The 17,147-nt window shown below is 42.5% G+C and overlaps 1 protein-coding gene across 4 annotated transcripts in view; it reads right to left on the bottom strand.

Annotated features, from left to right (window-relative positions):
• The window catches only part of GRIK2 (glutamate ionotropic receptor kainate type subunit 2), a 432,214-nt gene that overhangs the window by 151,553 nt on the left and 263,514 nt on the right, over positions 1-17,147 (bottom strand). For all 4 annotated transcript variants that reach the window (XM_083731117.1, XM_083731114.1, XM_083731116.1 and 1 more), the window contains exon 11: positions 14,882-15,088. In XM_083731117.1, the coding sequence (XP_083587243.1) occupies positions 14,882-15,088 (207 nt within the window). The remainder of the gene's footprint in view (positions 1-14,881; positions 15,089-17,147) is intronic.

Here is a 17,147-nt window from a genome sequence, read left to right as displayed (position 1 = left end):
ACATTTGGCAAAAGATTCCTGCACTGCAGGAAATTTGGGCTAGATGGCCCTTGTGGTACCTTCTAACTCTACAATTCTATAATTCTATGTGGGAAAGTGAAGGCACTTGAGGAAAGTGTGGCTGAAATCATGGAAATGGCTTAAAGATCACCCTAGCCTTTATCCACACAACTGTGTGTTACTGGAGACATACCAGAACTTGGAAGACTTGGGCAGTCTAAACTTGCTCTGTGTCAGGGATTAACCAGATGCTTAGAGAGGCGACCACACAAGCCGACTGAACTGACGACATGGGAACATGTCTAATCAGTTCTGCAGCACTGTGATCTGCTTTCAGAATTTCAAAAGTAATCACTCCTCTTGCTTACATGCAACTCACTATAATGTATTTATTTTATTTATTTCTACAATTTATATACATCTTAATTATAATTGTCTCTAAGCAGTGTTCCAAAAACTCAGTACAATGAAAATCAGTTAAAATTATACATTTTTATGAAATTATAAAAAAATTCTAATTATTTTCCCATTAGTTTAATTGTCTTCATTAGGGTTGGGAGGGGGGATCCAAATGGTGCATGGATTATCGAAGTAGCACAATGTACGCAATGTTGGACCTGTAATGTTGGCATCATATGGCATTATATTTCATTTAGCATGTTTTTCAAATCAGAATTTAAGTCTAATACGACTGGATTTTATATAACATTTTGTCACAGTAATTATATATTACAAGAGAAAGAATAGAATCTCAAAAGGATATGATTATTTCCCACTTCAAGTTATTAACCAAGGTCAGCACTTTCATAGGAGGCTGTCAAGGAAAATTCTGAATAGGAAACTGCAGACAGTTGGTTTTATGGCTATAATAATGCATTGCTTCACTGAAGAGATGCAAGTACTTATTGCATGAGAAACAAGATTAAAGTTGTAGCCACTCACAGCAACTGGATCCTCAACAGCTAATACAGGCAATTGCACAGTGAATTTATTAGTTTGCAGTACTTAACTCTGGTGTGGGGTACAAATCATGCTGTTTGTGCAAGGGCTTCCAGTTGTACATGGGAGACGCACTCTACCCTTTTGCCCATGCGCTGCCCAAAAATCTGCTTCAGAATAGATTTGGGAGAATGGGAGGGGAGGAGAGAGAGAGAGGTGTTCTGTTGTGCAAACAGGTTGACCTCATCAGATACAACCCATCATTTTCTAATTGTCATTCATTACCATTGCTGTGATAAACTCAATTCAGACTTTGCACCAAACCATGGTTAGTGCTAAGCAAGGTTAAAAAGAACCTATCTTAGTGGACTGGAGTTCCCAACTCTAAAACAAGCAAACCATAGTTTAGAGCTGTTTGCTTTTGTTTCCCATATGCTCAGTGATGAGCTTTATAAATTCAACATCCTAGTTTGCTGATCCTTTCCAAACATTGGTTTACAAGCTGATATCGATCTAACCGAGACAAAGATCATACAGTGCTGTGTAGCATAACATGTAAATGCAGCCTAGTGTGACATTGCAACTTTTCAGTGTATCTTCTCTTTCAGCTGTCCTGGAAATAGTATTACTGAAGGTGAGAGGATAAATGAATTCTCTAAATAAACAAACTGCCAACCCAGTGGTAAAATCCAGAAAACCTGGTACAGTGGTACCTCTGGTTACAAATGGAATCTGTTCCGGAGGTCTGTTCGTAACCGGAAACCACTCGTAACATGAGGCACGCTTTCACTAATGGCGCCTCCCACTGCGTGCACACCTCCAGTGCGCGATTTCCACTCTCATCCTGGGGCAAAGTTCACAATCAGGAGCAGCTACTTCTGGGTTAGTGGAGCTCGTAACCCGGAGTGTGCGCAACCAGAGGCGTTCACAACCAAAGGTACCACTGTATTCCTGAGGAGCCCACCATCCCCTTGAATTCAAATTGACCAATTTTTGGTCAGAGAGGGCAGTGCTTAGGTGATGAACCAGAGTGTTCAAGCATCAGCCCTCCACCTAGAGGCTAAGAATAGACATACACCCAGTGCCTGAGCCAAAGCCTACCTACAACTATAAATCAATAACATTTTCAAATGTTATGTGGCCCATTGTCAAATCCCAGAACATTGTCTTGTACAGTTTCTTAAACCTTTTGTCCCTGGGGTGGGGGTGTCACTGCAAGTGAGTCCACAAGTGTTTATACTTTATATGCCACCCAGAGTCTCTGCAACAACCCAGTCAGATGGGCGGGGCACTATTATTATTATTATTAAATATATGATTTGAGTATGCGGGTGGCTGGGTATTTGAGAACAGGCACTCTGAACGCACTTCATTGCTGCACTTTATTATGCACATAGCTTTAATATGTGTGAACGATACTCCTAAGAAAGGAGTGCATCACAAGTTCTTGCAGCATGCATGTACATCCTTACATTGAGACAGAGACTCTCCTCCCTGAAAGAGAGGGGAGTGGTTGTGGATGGGAGCCCGAACACCGCTCCTAGCAGGGGGCGTTGCCCCCTGCCTCCAGCTCACCTGGCTGGCGCTCACGCCCCCCTCCCGGTGGCCGTCCAACCAGGTGCCATGGGGGGGGCGTGTCCAGCAGCCTTTATGCTGCAGTGCCAGCCTCTCCCCGGCCTCATTTCTCTTTGTCGTCCTGTGCGAGTCACCCACCCTCCACTCCCTTTGAGTTAGGGCTTAGGTCATTGGCCTTGCTATGGACCTTAGGTTGGTCGCCCCGGTTGCCCGGGGGGGCTGGTAGGAGTTTTTCCATTTGGCATTAGGCTTTTTGGTTTTTTCGCCTACCTCGTAGCAATCGTCACAACTTTTTGGTGGTATTGGTGGGTATGTTAGGCATTGGAATAATGTGTAGTGGTGTGTCGAAGTGCTAGGTGTGGCCATCGCCTATGCCTTCAATTTCTAGGGGTATTCCATTAAAGGAATCAGGCGGTCGTGTATTCCGTCCGAAGCCTGCTTGGCGAGAGGCCATGGCACGACCCTCGGTGACATCAGGGGTGAGCCTATAGTTGGATTAGTGGATTAGCATCAACAGGTGATGAACCCCTGGTGAATAAACCCACTTGTTTCGCGATCCAATGCCTAAGCCAATACCTTTTCATTGCTGTAATCAATAAAGTTGTGGCCTTTTATAGCTCATTAACCTTATATCATGTGTCCCTGTGTCTTCATTTTACTTCGTGGGGGTCGGGTCCTCGAACCACAAGGTCTCAATCAAAAAGACAAACACCCAGATGCATGGCCAGTGGGAAGGCCCCCGCCTCAACTGTAATGCAAAGCAGTCTGAACAAGGCTACACACACCTTTCAGACTTGGCATTATGCATGGCTGTTCACAATGAATAAGAGCCAAGCCCATTTTAAATTACTTTGCTGTGTTCTTCTGCAATTGCACTTACAATGTAACTTTAGTGGGGAGCTGTTTTTGCACACTTGAAGAATTTATTCATCAGTTCTCGAAAAAATAGCCAAAGAACAACGTGCCAATTTCCTTAATACAATGAGTAAAGCCATGTGGTGGGCACCTTTGCCAGCAGCACGTCGAGCTTTGAAGTTCGGTTTGAAATACAGCTGTAATTTTGGAAATGCCTTGTGAATGACTGGTAATGATCCTAAGAGCTGTACACTTCCCAGTGTTTGGTGATTTAGAGGATAGCTTAAATGTTTATCATAGTTACACTTACTGCACCTCAGAAGCTCAAATCAATAGTAATGTATGAACAGGGAAGTTTAAAATGTTTGATGTTCTATTATTTTTTTTATCTGTTACTTTATGCTAATGTGTACCTGGCATTAAAAAATTCTAAGTGTTCATCTATGTACTACAAGTTTACTTACGACGGTTGGGTTTGGATGAACATATTTCAAACGTTGTGCCCCTACCCTCTGTCTTCAAGGAGTCCTTCCTTTCTCATTGTACTCAATTAACCTAGGATGATGATGATGATGATAATATAGTATTTGTACCCCGCCCATCTGGACAGCTTCCAACAAAGATTAAAAATACATTGAAATGTCACACATTAAAAACTTCCCTGAATAGGGCTGCCTTCAGATGTCTTCTAAATGTCAGGTAGTTGTTTTATCTCTTTGACATCTGATGGGAGGGCATTCCACAGGGCAGGAACCACTATTGAGAAGGCTCTCTGCCTGGTTCCCTGTAGCTTAGCTTCTCACAGTGAGGGAACCACCAGAAGGCCCTCGGCGCTGGATCTCAGTGTCCGAGCAGAACAATGGGGGTGGAGACGCTCCTTCAGGTATACTGGGCCAAGGTCATTTAGGGCTTTAAAGGTCAACACCAACACTTTGAATTGTGCTCGGAAACATACTGGGAGCCAATGTAGGTCTTTCAGGACCGGTGTTATATGGTCTCGGCAGCCATCCCCAGTCACCAGTCTAGCTGCCACATTCTGGATTAGTTGTAGTTTCTGGGTCACCTTCAAAGGTAGCACCACGTAGAGTAGTCCAAGCAGGAGATAACTAGAGCATGCACCACTCTGGCAAGACAGTCCACGGGCAGGTAGGGTATACCAGATGGAGCTGGTAGACAGCTGCCCTGGATACAGAATTAACCTGCGCCTCCATGGACAGCTGTGAGTCCAAAATGACTCCCAGGTTGCGCACCTGGTCCTTCAGGGGCACAGTTACCCCATTCAGGACCAAGGAGTCCTCCACACCAGCCCGCCCCCTGTCCCCCAAGAACAGTACTTCTATCTTGTCAGGATTCAACCTCAATCCATTAGCCACCATCCATCCTCCAACCGCCTCCAGACACTCACACAGGACCTTCACCACCTTTACTGGTTCTGATTCGAAATAGAGGTAAAACTGGGTATCATCAGCATATTGATGGACACCCAGCCCAAACCCCCTGATGATCTCTCCCAGCGGCTTCATATAGATGTTAAAAAGCATAGGGGAGAGGACTGAACCCTGAGGCACCCCACATGTGAGGGCCCAGGGGTCTGAACACTCATCTCCCACCACCACTTTCTGGACATGGCCCAGGAGGAAGGAGCGGAACCACCGTATAACAGTGCCCCCAGCTCCCAACTCCTCTAGACGGTCCAGAAGGATATTATGGTCAATTGTATTAAAGGCCACTGAGAGATCCAGCAGAACTAGGAAACAGCTCTCACCTTTGTCCCTAGCCTGCCGGAGATCATCAACCAGTGCAAGCATCCCATGATGAGGCCTGAATCCTAACTGGAAGGGATCCAAATGGTTTGCATCCTCAGGCGTGCCTGGAGTTGTTCTGCAACCACCCGCTCAATCACCTTGCACAAGAATGGAAGATTTGAGACTGGGCGATAGTTGGCCATATTGGCAGCATCTAAAGATGTTTTTTTTAAGAAGCGGTTTGATAACTGCCTCTTTCAGCGTGTCTGGGAAGGCTCCCTCACAGAGAGAAGCATTCACCACCCCGCAAAGCCCATCGCCCAGCCCTTCCCGGCTTGCTTTTATTAGCCAGGATGGGCAAGGATCAAGAAGACAGGTGGTTGGTTTCACGCGTCCAAGCAGCCTGTCCACACCCTCAGGGGTAACGGATTGAAATTGATTCCATGCAGGGCTCTAGCACTCTCCCGCCCCTGCCCTGCTCCCATGGTGGTGTCTAGCTCCTTCTGAATATGAGCAACTTTATCTGCAAAAAACTTTGCAAAATTGTTGCAGGAGATCTTGGGGTCTTTACAAGGCCCCTATGGTAAAGGTGGTTCCGTTAAATTGTGAACCACCTGAAAGAGTTTCCTACTACTATTTTCTGCAGATGCAATAGAGGCAGTGAAGAAAGTCTTCTTCGCTGTCGCTGTCACCACTTGGTAGGCTCGACGTTGAGCTCTAACCTGTGTCCGGTCCGATTCAGAATGAGTTTTCCACCACCAGTGCTCTAGCTGTCTCAGCGATTGTTTCCTCGCCCTCAGCTCTGAAGAAAACCACAGGGCTCTCTGGGCTCCATGCAATCGGAGAGGGTGCTTCGGAGCCAGAGAGTCAATAGCTGTGGTTAACGCCGCATTCCAGCGGGCCACCAGGGAATCAGCTGAAAGGCCATCAGCATGGGATAAAGCATCCCCTACCACTCTCTGGAAACCATTTTGATCCATTAAGTGGTGGGGGCGGACCACCTGAATTGGTCCCACCTCCCTGTAGAGTGGAAGGGTCACGGAGAAGTCCAATTGCACCAGGAAGTGATCTGACCATGGCACTTTTTGTTTCACTTTTACTTAATGTCAGATCACCCACATCACTAGAAGTGAACACCAGGTCTAAGGCATGTCCGTGACTATGAGTTGGGCCAAACTTATTCAGGGACAGTCCCATGGAGGCCACGCTTTCCACGAAGTCCCGAGCAGCCCCTTGTAAGGTTGTGTCAGCATGGATGTTAAAATCCCCTAGGACAACCAAACTAGGTGTGTCCAGGAGAACATCTGCCACGACCTGAAGCAGCTCGGGTAGGGAATCCTTGGTGCAGGGGGGAGGTTGGTACACCAAAAGGAATCCTGTACTGCCCCTATTGCCCAACTTCCAGAACATGCACCCAGAGAACTGGGTCTTCCCAGTAGGACGCCTGATGCAAGCTAGGTAAAGGTAAAGGGCTCCAGTCGTGGCCGACTCTGGGGTTGTGGCGCTCATCTCGCTTTATTGGCTGAGGGAGCCGGCATACACCTTCTGGGTCATGTGGCCAGCATGACTAAGCCGCTTCTGGCGAACCAGAGCAGCGCACGGAAACACCGTTTATCTTCCCGCCAGAGCGGTACCTATTTATCTACTTGCACTTTGACATGCTTTAGAACTGCTAGGTTGGCAGGAGCAGGGACTGAGAAATGGGAGCTCACCCCGTCGCAGGGATTCAAACCGCCAACCTTCTGATCAGCAAGTCCTAGGCTCTGTGGTTTAACCCACAGCCCCACCTGTGTCCCCTGATGTAAGCTAGTGACTTCCTAAAAACCACTGCAACCCCCCCCCCGGCCCAAATGACCTGGGTTGCTGTGTGTAAGAGAAACCTGGTGGACAAGTAGTAGCTAAGACAGGCCCAGGATGTCTTCAATGGACCATAATTTCCTATTATGTCTGTACCTGGAAACTATGATAACCCGGATGAGAACAAGCTAGGATCTTAAACCCACTTCAAACCATGGTTTAAGGTTTGGGTTTGCTGCATCTAAATTGGGCATACATCATCAGTACAAGGTTATGAAGCTAAACAATCTATGGCTTTGGGGGGTATTGCTTTTTGCTATTTTGTTACATATTTTATGCTTTTATTTTGTACTTTTCTGTTGCAAACTGCCCTGGGATCTTCGGATGAAGGGAGGTATCTACATTTAGTAAATAATAATAATGATAGTAATAATAATAATAATAAAAAATTAGGTGAAGGGAGAGAGCCAAATGGTTCCTTGGATAGAACACTAAGGATCATCATTGTGTGGCTCCTCCTCTTTGCACAGCATCTGGTGACTAGCTACTAGACTATATTTGGATTTCAGCTGATGATAAAACACTGGGCTGGTACTGATGTGTCAACCAGCAAGTTTTGATACATGTCGTGATTACTTGAGGGTCCCTTTGAGAACAGTAAGGAAGCACAAAAGTTCAAAGACAAAAATAAAACATATACTTTTCACTAGAGTTACATTGGCGCTGTTTAAAGCAAGTTTAATAGCTGAGTGTTGCAGTAGAAGATGGATTCAGCTTGTCAGAAGCAAAACCAGGGTGATAAGGGCAAAACAAAGAAGTCATGCTTGATGTGCTCATTTGGGTCACAGCTAATAGCATTGGAAATAAAAAGGTCAGAGCGTTTAGTGCAAAGTCTCATGGGTTCAGCAATTAGACCAAACAATGCAGAAGTCACAGTGGTCTCTACTGGCATATAACAAATTTTCACAATAAATTATCTTGTGGATGGCCAAGAGGAGTGAGAGAGGATAGGGGACAGAACAGGGATAACATGCTGTAATCATTTGAAAAAAGAAAATAAAAACATGAGAATCTAGCAGTTAAGCTGCTGGTACAAAAGAGAAAGAAATAGGCACACTAACCTAGTGTGATATTCAGTGTTAGGCATAGTCTGAGTAGACCCATGGAATAAACACAAGTCCATTGAATTCAACTGAATTCTGAATGTGACCTGTACACTATGATATGAAGCAATGTTGGTACTAACCAATGTTTATTTGTTAAGCAGTGACCAAGACTGAACAAATAGGGAGGAAATAAATTATGTGCATCTAATATGATTAAATATTGTGAATCCGTATGTATGGCTCCAGAAAGGCTAGCTCTGGAGGTATGCCAAAAAAGCTTAATCAAATGTAATTGATAATGATTAACGGAAATTACTTTAAGTGAAGAGAAATGGTTGAGGCATAAAACAATAATGCTTAATCTACATGCTAAATAAATGTATGCCACAAAATAAAAATGCAGTCTGAACAGATGGTCTTCAAAGGGCTAAAAACATAAATCAGGAAAGAGCTAAATTAGAACATCCCTGTGATGTTTAAAAACAGACAACAAATGAAGAAATAAATAAGAAAATAGACACAAAAACAAGCACAAATCTGAGGACAAAGTGAAAACACAATACTGAACAGGACTCTGAAAATGCCTTTAAAAGCTTATCATTTAATAAATTAGAGATTTCAATTATTTCTCTCACTCTGTCCTTCATGTGCCGGGTAACAACTATTCACAGAACTATTTAAATGCCCTTGAAAGAGTTTGTAGAGAGACCTGAACTGAGTTAGACCTGGCTTTCATGTAAGTGGAGTTTTTTTTTTTGTTTGCTTTTTTAAAAAAAAAACATCTAGAAAACTGGCTGTCAAAGGAAAGGGTTCTAGAAATATATTCAATTTTTTTTTGCACCCTCCCCCAAATCTACAGTCTGAAGTGGTACAGGCACAGGTATACTATCTCAACAGGTCTTAAGACAAAGCTTTGAATGTCTTATGCAGCCTGAACAGCCCTGTTGCATCTATTTTTCCACTTTTAGGAACCTGTGTGGTTCGAGACCTTCCACTTAACTACTTACTTGTGTCTAATCATATTCTGATCTATTCCACGGCTCAGGGAAGGAAGTAGCTTACAATATGATGGTCACACCCATCATATCCACACCACACATTTAAACCACATTTATAGCTCTGTAACAGTTAAGCCTGTTTTATTGTTGTAACCTGTCCTGGGATCTTGTGGTGAACGGCAGGTAAGAAATATAAATAAATAAATGTCTAGAGCAGGCAAACATTCACTCATTCAATGGGTCACCACCAATGGGTACTGGTTTAGCTTCTTAGTCCCTACTAGAGCTTCCAGGCACTATCCCTGTCTATTGTTGCCACTATCATTGTAATAGTGTCAACAGCCTATTCCATGTCTATCCCTGTCTATGTTGCCACTATCATTGTAATATTCCAGACAGTTGGATGATTGGTCCCTGCAATAGTTTAGAATAGTGCAAAGCATCTAAGAGGGTTGCTGACAAAGCCATGAGAATCAACATGATCACATCTTCCATTTCTGTCTTAGGGTCATGTAACCTCAGGCAGAAATGGAAATCAGCCTTATCTATGAATGCCTGGAGTTGGTTGGCCATCACACACTTAAACTTAATCATATAGACCCAAAATGGCAAGCTCCTTCTTTTTAAGGTACTAAGGTGCTTTCTATCAAAGGAATTACTCAAGGTACTGAGGATTACGACATAAGGATTAACAAAAGTCCCTGCATACATAACTGAAAATGGATGGAGTATTAGGAATTTTGTCTGTTTACCTAAACTGCAACTTATTTAATAGAAGTTGCTCTGAGAACAAAATGTATGATGTGTCATGATCAGTGCATTTTGCCTCTGATCTGAGCACAGATGTATTTGTCAAATGTCCAAATGTTTACTTCAATGAACCAGCTTGAATATAACATCCTGAGAGAACACCTCATTACCGCTCTACCAGAGAGAGTGTACAGTCAGCAATGTAACGCTTGACACATTGCCCAGCATATGTGTGACAATGCTCAGGGGCTTCACAAGACCTGCAGGTGTGACAGAGTCAAGGCAACACATGCTGTGCTTGGACGAGACGACAGGCTATTGGAAAAAGCCAGAGAAGCTTTTCAAATTAATCATGGGAGCACCCTAGGAAGCAAGCAACCTATATAAATAGTACTCATTTACCAAAAACCGAATAGGAGTCCAGTTTGGGTGAGGCAAGTATTCCAAACCACATGATTTTTCTTGAGAAGTTTTAAAAACAGCCTTTGTGTGGGATAACCAGCCTTATATAACCAACATGCTTAAGTCTAATTAATGCATGAAGGGGTTAATAATAGAGTAAGCTGTCCTGCCAGGCTTAGCTAGGTGACTCTTCCTCACCTTGGGAGGGACTAGGTAATCAAACTTTTGTTCCTTCAGTCGACCTGAGAAGCTGAGTGTGTAAAGAGACTTGATTTGGTTGCTCCAAACTCAAGTGGTCTTTTTCCATGGTAAGGGAAAAGGGGAACTTTGGAAAAAGATTAGAAAGGCATATTTTGAAGACCTAACAGCTTATATTTCCACACTTTATTTTGCCACATATTTTGTGTTTTTAAATCTCTACTGGGGTTCTCCCACTGAAGAATACTTGCCCCAAACCTGGGTCTTGGCATCTAGGGAATTCTCTTTTTTTACCACTTTGTAACTTTTGATTTAAATTTCTCTCAATATTTGTGCAAACACACGTTTTCTCCAGGTTTGTCCAAATGCAGTGCTCTCTTATTATGAAAAAAGACTCAATAAAACTTAAAAAACAAAACAAATGCAGTGATACTCTTGGGCAAAGATTTCCATCTTAAAAACAAAACATATTATTGTTTTATTCCCTTTACAAAACACCTAACCTAGCTATTTTGCAAGATTCTACACTGAAAAGAGGGGACCCTGTCAAACAGCACAGTCTGTTATTTTTAATGAGGAATGAAGTACAATAGCTAGTCTGTTCAAAAGGAATGCAAAACAACAATTTGGGAATGGTAAAAACATTCCTACTGCAGGAATCCTATTTTGTTTTCACATATAAGCATTCTGAAGACGAGATAAAAGACAGAAATTCAGCAAGACAGAAATAAATGGAAAGGCTTTGCACCTTCCCATTTCTAAAACACAACCCTAAAACTCAACATACAGCGGCGGGTGTGTGGGTGTGTGGGTGCATGTTGTCCTGTCATAGCAACTGTTCAAATGTCTAACAAGTTAAGTATGCAGATTACACACAATAGGAAAATAAATAACCATAAACACTAGTTTAAAAAAAATAATAATTCAGGTAAACCTCCTTATCTGGTAGCACGCCCCACTCTCTTTATTTAAAAGGATTATTCCTGGACTATATATTACAATTCTTAAGAGTTTGTTTAATTGAAGAATGAGAAAATGTGTCTGTATACACACACACACTTTGGAATGTCATAGGGAAGCTAAAGGGGCGAATAAAAAATGAAAACTGGAATGGAGACAAATGGAAACAGATTGCTTGCTAGCTAGGCACAGAGGCTCAGAAGGCTATACTGATGACCATCTTCATTAATCAATCCCTTGACTTAAAGCAACCACTTCAGGGCTAGATATAAATCAATTGGATTACTTGTGTAAGTGCTCACCAATGTGAGAAATTGGTTGCACAGTCTAGCCCTTCAGCTGAGTTGTATATATCTTTTAACTAAAGAGAGGCTCCTTTAAGGCAACCTATATTTCCTTGTCTCCTGGTTGTGTGAAAGAGAGGAAAATAAACCTTGTGCATGGGAGCAAGACAGAAAGAAGGACAACAACAGGTGTATAGAATGTGCTGCTGCCCAGCAGGGCTGCCTTTCTTTAGAAATAGACTCCTGGCACTTCAGGTAAAGTCAAACACGAACAGCTTTATTTCAGTACAGTGGACAGGGACCCCTGCTTAATCCTCAGCCTCCACGCCCACACTGCCACCCTGCTCTCACTCACCTGTACAGGATGTTCCCTCTTCAGGTACTTCCCCTTGACTCGGGAAATATTTACACATATAATAGACTATGAAGTCCTCAAGTTCCCCTTCCCCCGCAAAATGTGACTAAACTAAGGGTCATCAGTTTTGATTATTTCAGTCTATTTTCAGGAGGGAAAAGAATGGTAAGATACACTAGGTCAGCATAATATGAACAGGAATAGTGGGACTCTGCTATGGAAGACGATGCAACAGGTACAGGAAAGTTACAAGAGATATAGGCTCATGCCATACAATGGAATATAATTCTGGCCTCAGCACTTTGGGGCCATAATCCAAAAGAGTATGATGGTAACACTCTCCCTCTCCCTGTGTATACACACACACACACACACACACACACACACACACAATACTTTCTTTAACAGTAACTGCATGACAAGAAGGCACTTTTGAAACTTGCAAGGAATTCTAAAAGCAACCTGCAATATAACATGTAGTTACTGCTAAAACTGGGCAGGGTGAGAGATCCTTAATGGGTGGGTGTACACATTCATTTAAGGGGACACCTCAATGAGCTTTCATGGATTTATGCACAAATGGAGTATGTCTGAAGCGCTCAAAATGGGGAATCTATTCTGGAAGATTGCCCCTTTTGGCAAAACCCAGAGAAACAAATCACTAGCAACACTTGAGCTAGAGAGAATGGGGACACAATATTGTAAGTTATGTTCTAATTCCTCAGGGCCATCAATGCAGTTTATTAATGCTAAATATTATTTTAATTTTTTCTAATATATAATCTGTGGTTTTGAACATAACTGATTGATCCTATCTAGGATATTAGGGTACATATATCTGCCAGGGGAGCTGCTTATGGGAGCCACATTACTGCTAGGCTTCTTCCTTGGTTTCAGTTTCAGTATTTGGCGATGAGGGACATCAATAATGTTTAATATTTAAGGAAGGACAAGGCAACCTGAAGCATGAGGAGGAGGTCTCAGACTCCATTACACAGAGAGAGTCTGGAAGATCTGCAAACCCTTAGACTAGAGTTCTGAGAGCTGAGGCCCTCTAGGTGTTGTTGGACTACAACTTCCATAAACCCCAGCCAGTATGGTCAGGGGTCAGAAATTATGTGAACTCGAGAACATCTGAAGGGCCACAGGTTCCACATCCTTGCCTTAGGCATATAGTTGCCTGCCCTGCCCCAATAATAAACTGCTTTTACTCAAGGTAAAAAAAAAAAAGGTAAAGAACCCTTGGACAGTTAAGTCCAGTCAAAGGTGACTATGGGGTTGCGGCACTCATCTCACTTTCAGGCTGAGGGAGCCAGTGTTTGTCCACAAACAGCTTTCCAGGTCATGTGGCCAGCATGACTAAACTGCTTCTGGCGCAACTGGACACCATGATGAGTGCCAGAGAGCATGGAAATGCCGTTTATCTTCCCACCACAGTGGTACCTATTTATCTACTTGCACTGGAGTGCTTTCGAACTGCTAGGTTGGCAGGAACTGGGACAGAACTATGGGAACTCACCCTGTCACAAGGATTTGCACTGCTGACCTTCCGATCGGCAAGCCCAAGAGGCTCATTGATTTAGACCACAGCACCACCCGAGTTACTCAAGCTTCTCCATTCTTACCAACGAAGAAGTACAGTCATGAATGACAGAACAGTCTCCCTTTCTTGTTGCGTTAAATGGCAGCAGGCCTCAGAATACTTGCTTTATTACAAGTGGCTTTGATCAGATGTCTTGCTATTGAGCGGTTTGCCAAAATAAATGCAAATTTGACAAAACACAAAGAAGCCAGAGACAATTGCATAATTTTCAAAGAGACTAAACTCCATTTCCAGGAGACCAAATTCAATTGGCACCACCTACTGAGAGAGTATGTTTTAAAAGCTATAAAATGAAGGGATGCCTGACTTAGTCAATTATAAACAATTGCCTGTAATGATATCTGTTTTGACTCACATTGAATTACCCTGCTGTTTTAGCATGCATTGATATTTCTGTCTTGCTGTCTAAGACTTCCTAGCTGATACTTTAAACGGACAAGACAGGGCTCTTCTCAGTATATGCTAATGGAAGATAATACTACATATTTTAAAGGTTATATATGGATTCCTTTGAGATGTAAAATCAAGTCTGGTATCACAATGAGGGTTTTGATTGCTCCTGAGCTTCCATCTACAGGTTCACTGTGTATACTATATGCGTTCGTGCACTTTACCACCAGAGAGACTTAAATGTAGTATGAAATGTAAAAGATTTTTTCAGCATTTACTATCCCACTCTTCATACAAACAATGATTCTCAGCACACCTTGCAGAAAAATAAAATAACCCCTCCCCCCCAAAAAAAATAGGAACATAGCAGGGAAAAATACCACATAAGACAGACTTAAAACTGTGAGATCTAAAAGACCTGGGGAAAAATAAAAGGGCTTTACCTAGTACCAAAAAGTTATCAAATTTGGAATGGACGTGTCAAAAAGAAGATGTCTAATGCAGTTTTCTTGGTGTGTGGGTGTGTGGGTGTTAAATTTGGATCAAACATGCACAACTCCCATTCTACACACACACACACAAACACACACACACACACACACACACACACACACACACAGTAGCGAATTCCAGAATAGTATTTTCCAAATATTCTTCCATTTATATACGTTACTTTATTTCCAATTAATCATTCTTACTCTCGATGGAAGAGGAGGTTAGGGAGAGAGGTGCTAAGTCTGCTGTCTTTGTCTAATTTATCTGAAATTGCAAATAATATTCACTAAACAACTCAATGGCAATTGGTACTAGTAAATATCACCTTTTTATTTGGGGTGAGCTTCCACATGTCTCCTGACAAGCTCTACTGAGACAAAATGAAAATGTGGTCATTTGTGATGATGAAACTCTTAAGTAGCAACTTACATGATCAATCAGTTCACGAACCATTCCATTCCATTGTCCGCTGGCATCATCCCGGGCTCCGTATTTTCCATCTTCCACCAGCCTTATCTCATAGGTAAATCCAAGGAAGGTTGATAGTTCCCTGAGGAGGTCGATGCAATATCCCTCAAACCTATCATTCCCATACAAAGGTTTATCAGACTTCTTGAACATCACATATGGCTCTTCCTGGAAAAAAATGAATGTAGAGAGGAAGGGAGACCCTTCAGTCGCTGCAGTTCAGAAAAGAATGAATTGCTAATACATTTTAAAGATATAATTCTAAATCTGGAAAGTTTGATTTGATCATGTTATATGGATACTATCATTGCATACACAAAATAATTCATTTTTAAAGCAAGTAGATATAGCTGTAGTAGTTTCAGCTAAAATGGATTTATTTCATCAATTAGTTACTGACACCAGTTGTATGGTTTGGCAATCAGCACTGGTGGAGGAAGAGGAGTGAGGGGGGAGCACACCGCCCCTTGCAGTGCGATCCCGGTGGGGTGCTATCACGGCTGCCCCCTCGTCCGCGCTGGGAGCGCCACACCCCCAGGACACGTGCCATGCCCCTGTAGGCAGCACGCCAGCCCCGCCCCCACCTGCTCTCTGCCCCCCCCCCCCGGTGCCGGAGCATGAAGCTCTGCCACTGGCAATCAGCATTAACTGGTTCAAGATGAGAACATATTAACACTATGATTACTCTGAAATTGAGTGATGATGTTGTTATTCAAAACCCCATAATTGGGAAAAAATGCACACCAGTGGGTTCCTTTGTGGTTCACTGTCATAAATACCACTGCAGGAGCCAATGGGTCAATTCTGCAAAAATTTACCATTATCCCTAAGTTTCATTCTACAGGAACCTAGTCATGCGACTATCTGAGTATAGTTTGCTGGATAATGCTCAAGACATTTTAGTCTGTATTTACCATGGCAAGAGCCATTGCTCAGTGGTAGAGCACATGTTTGGGGGAATGGCCATAGCTCAATGTTAGACCCCTTCTTTGCATGCATAAAGTTTCAGGTTCAATCTTTGGTTTCTCTTGGTAGAGCTGGAATGACTTCTCTATGAAACTCTGGAAAGCCACTACCAGTTGGTGTAGACAACCCTATGTTATATGGACACGGACATGACTTGGTATAAGACAGTTTCCTAGGTACCTATATTCTATTACAACAGAGTCTAGAATTATCTTAAATGTGGTCACTGATTCCCCTTAAAACATTGCTTACATTCTTAAAGCTGTGAATACCAGTGCTTTTTCAAATTATTTCAGAATACTGAAAAAACCTTCAGTTCTCCCACTGTCTTTCATGCACACAATTTTCTGCTCTGCACCATCAGTTTACGCTTCATCATTATATGAAAAAAGAAGCCTATGGACAAATTAAACTGAGGATCACATGCAACCCAGTATTTTAATCTCTTTGAATTTCCAGGAGAAGCTTATGATGCATTTGCAGCTCTCCAGAGAAATATTTAGTCCATTAAGTAATGCATGAAATGGCAAACACATCCAACAATTGGCAGATCATTAGTAATTTGTTTCATAAGCACTGAGAATGTAAAACAAATACAGAATTTCTGCTGATTTTCCAGGACTGTTTTCAATAAATACAGTGTTCCGAGGCAATGAAGAATATAATCCTGATTCCAAATGAGTACTCAGTTGGTCAGCAATAACTTTTAATGGGACAACCACTTTAAGAAGAGGAAGTCCAATGCATCCATCCTGTCCCACACAGATTTTATACTTTTATTTGAATTCGGAGAAGCTCTGCAAACATTTCTGTCAATCTGCTGTTCTCTCGACAATCAGATGTCTGCAACACACACCCAGTTCTAGTCTAGAAGTATACCTATACTAAAGAGGGCTCTCCCCTGTGTCTCTGTGCAGAAAAACCATGTGAAAATTAAGTAACAGGGCTGCTAGCTTTTCAGCCCAGTTGAGAACATTTCTCTTCCTTGAAGAGCAGTCCAACCATACTCACAGCTGTTCTCTTAAGGCCACACCGTAGAGCACATTCCTATCCTGCCAGGAAAGGGGTGTGGCTACCACTTTGAGCAGCTTCCTTTTTCAAATTAATATTCAATAAGAGAGAACCACAGTAGGCAGATAGTGTGAGCATATTTCTATAACATCTATTTTTTACTTAATCATTTGTATTTATATGAAAGGGAGATTGGGAGGAGAAATGGTGAGTTGCTTCTGTGTGCTGCAACTTTCAGTACTTGTGTTTG

The sequence above is a fragment of the Podarcis gaigeae genome, assembly GCF_964106915.1.
Source record: "Podarcis gaigeae genome assembly, chromosome: 3".
Taxonomy (NCBI): Eukaryota; Metazoa; Chordata; class Lepidosauria; order Squamata; family Lacertidae; genus Podarcis; species Podarcis gaigeae.
This window is presented reverse-complemented; position numbering and strand designations above follow the sequence as displayed.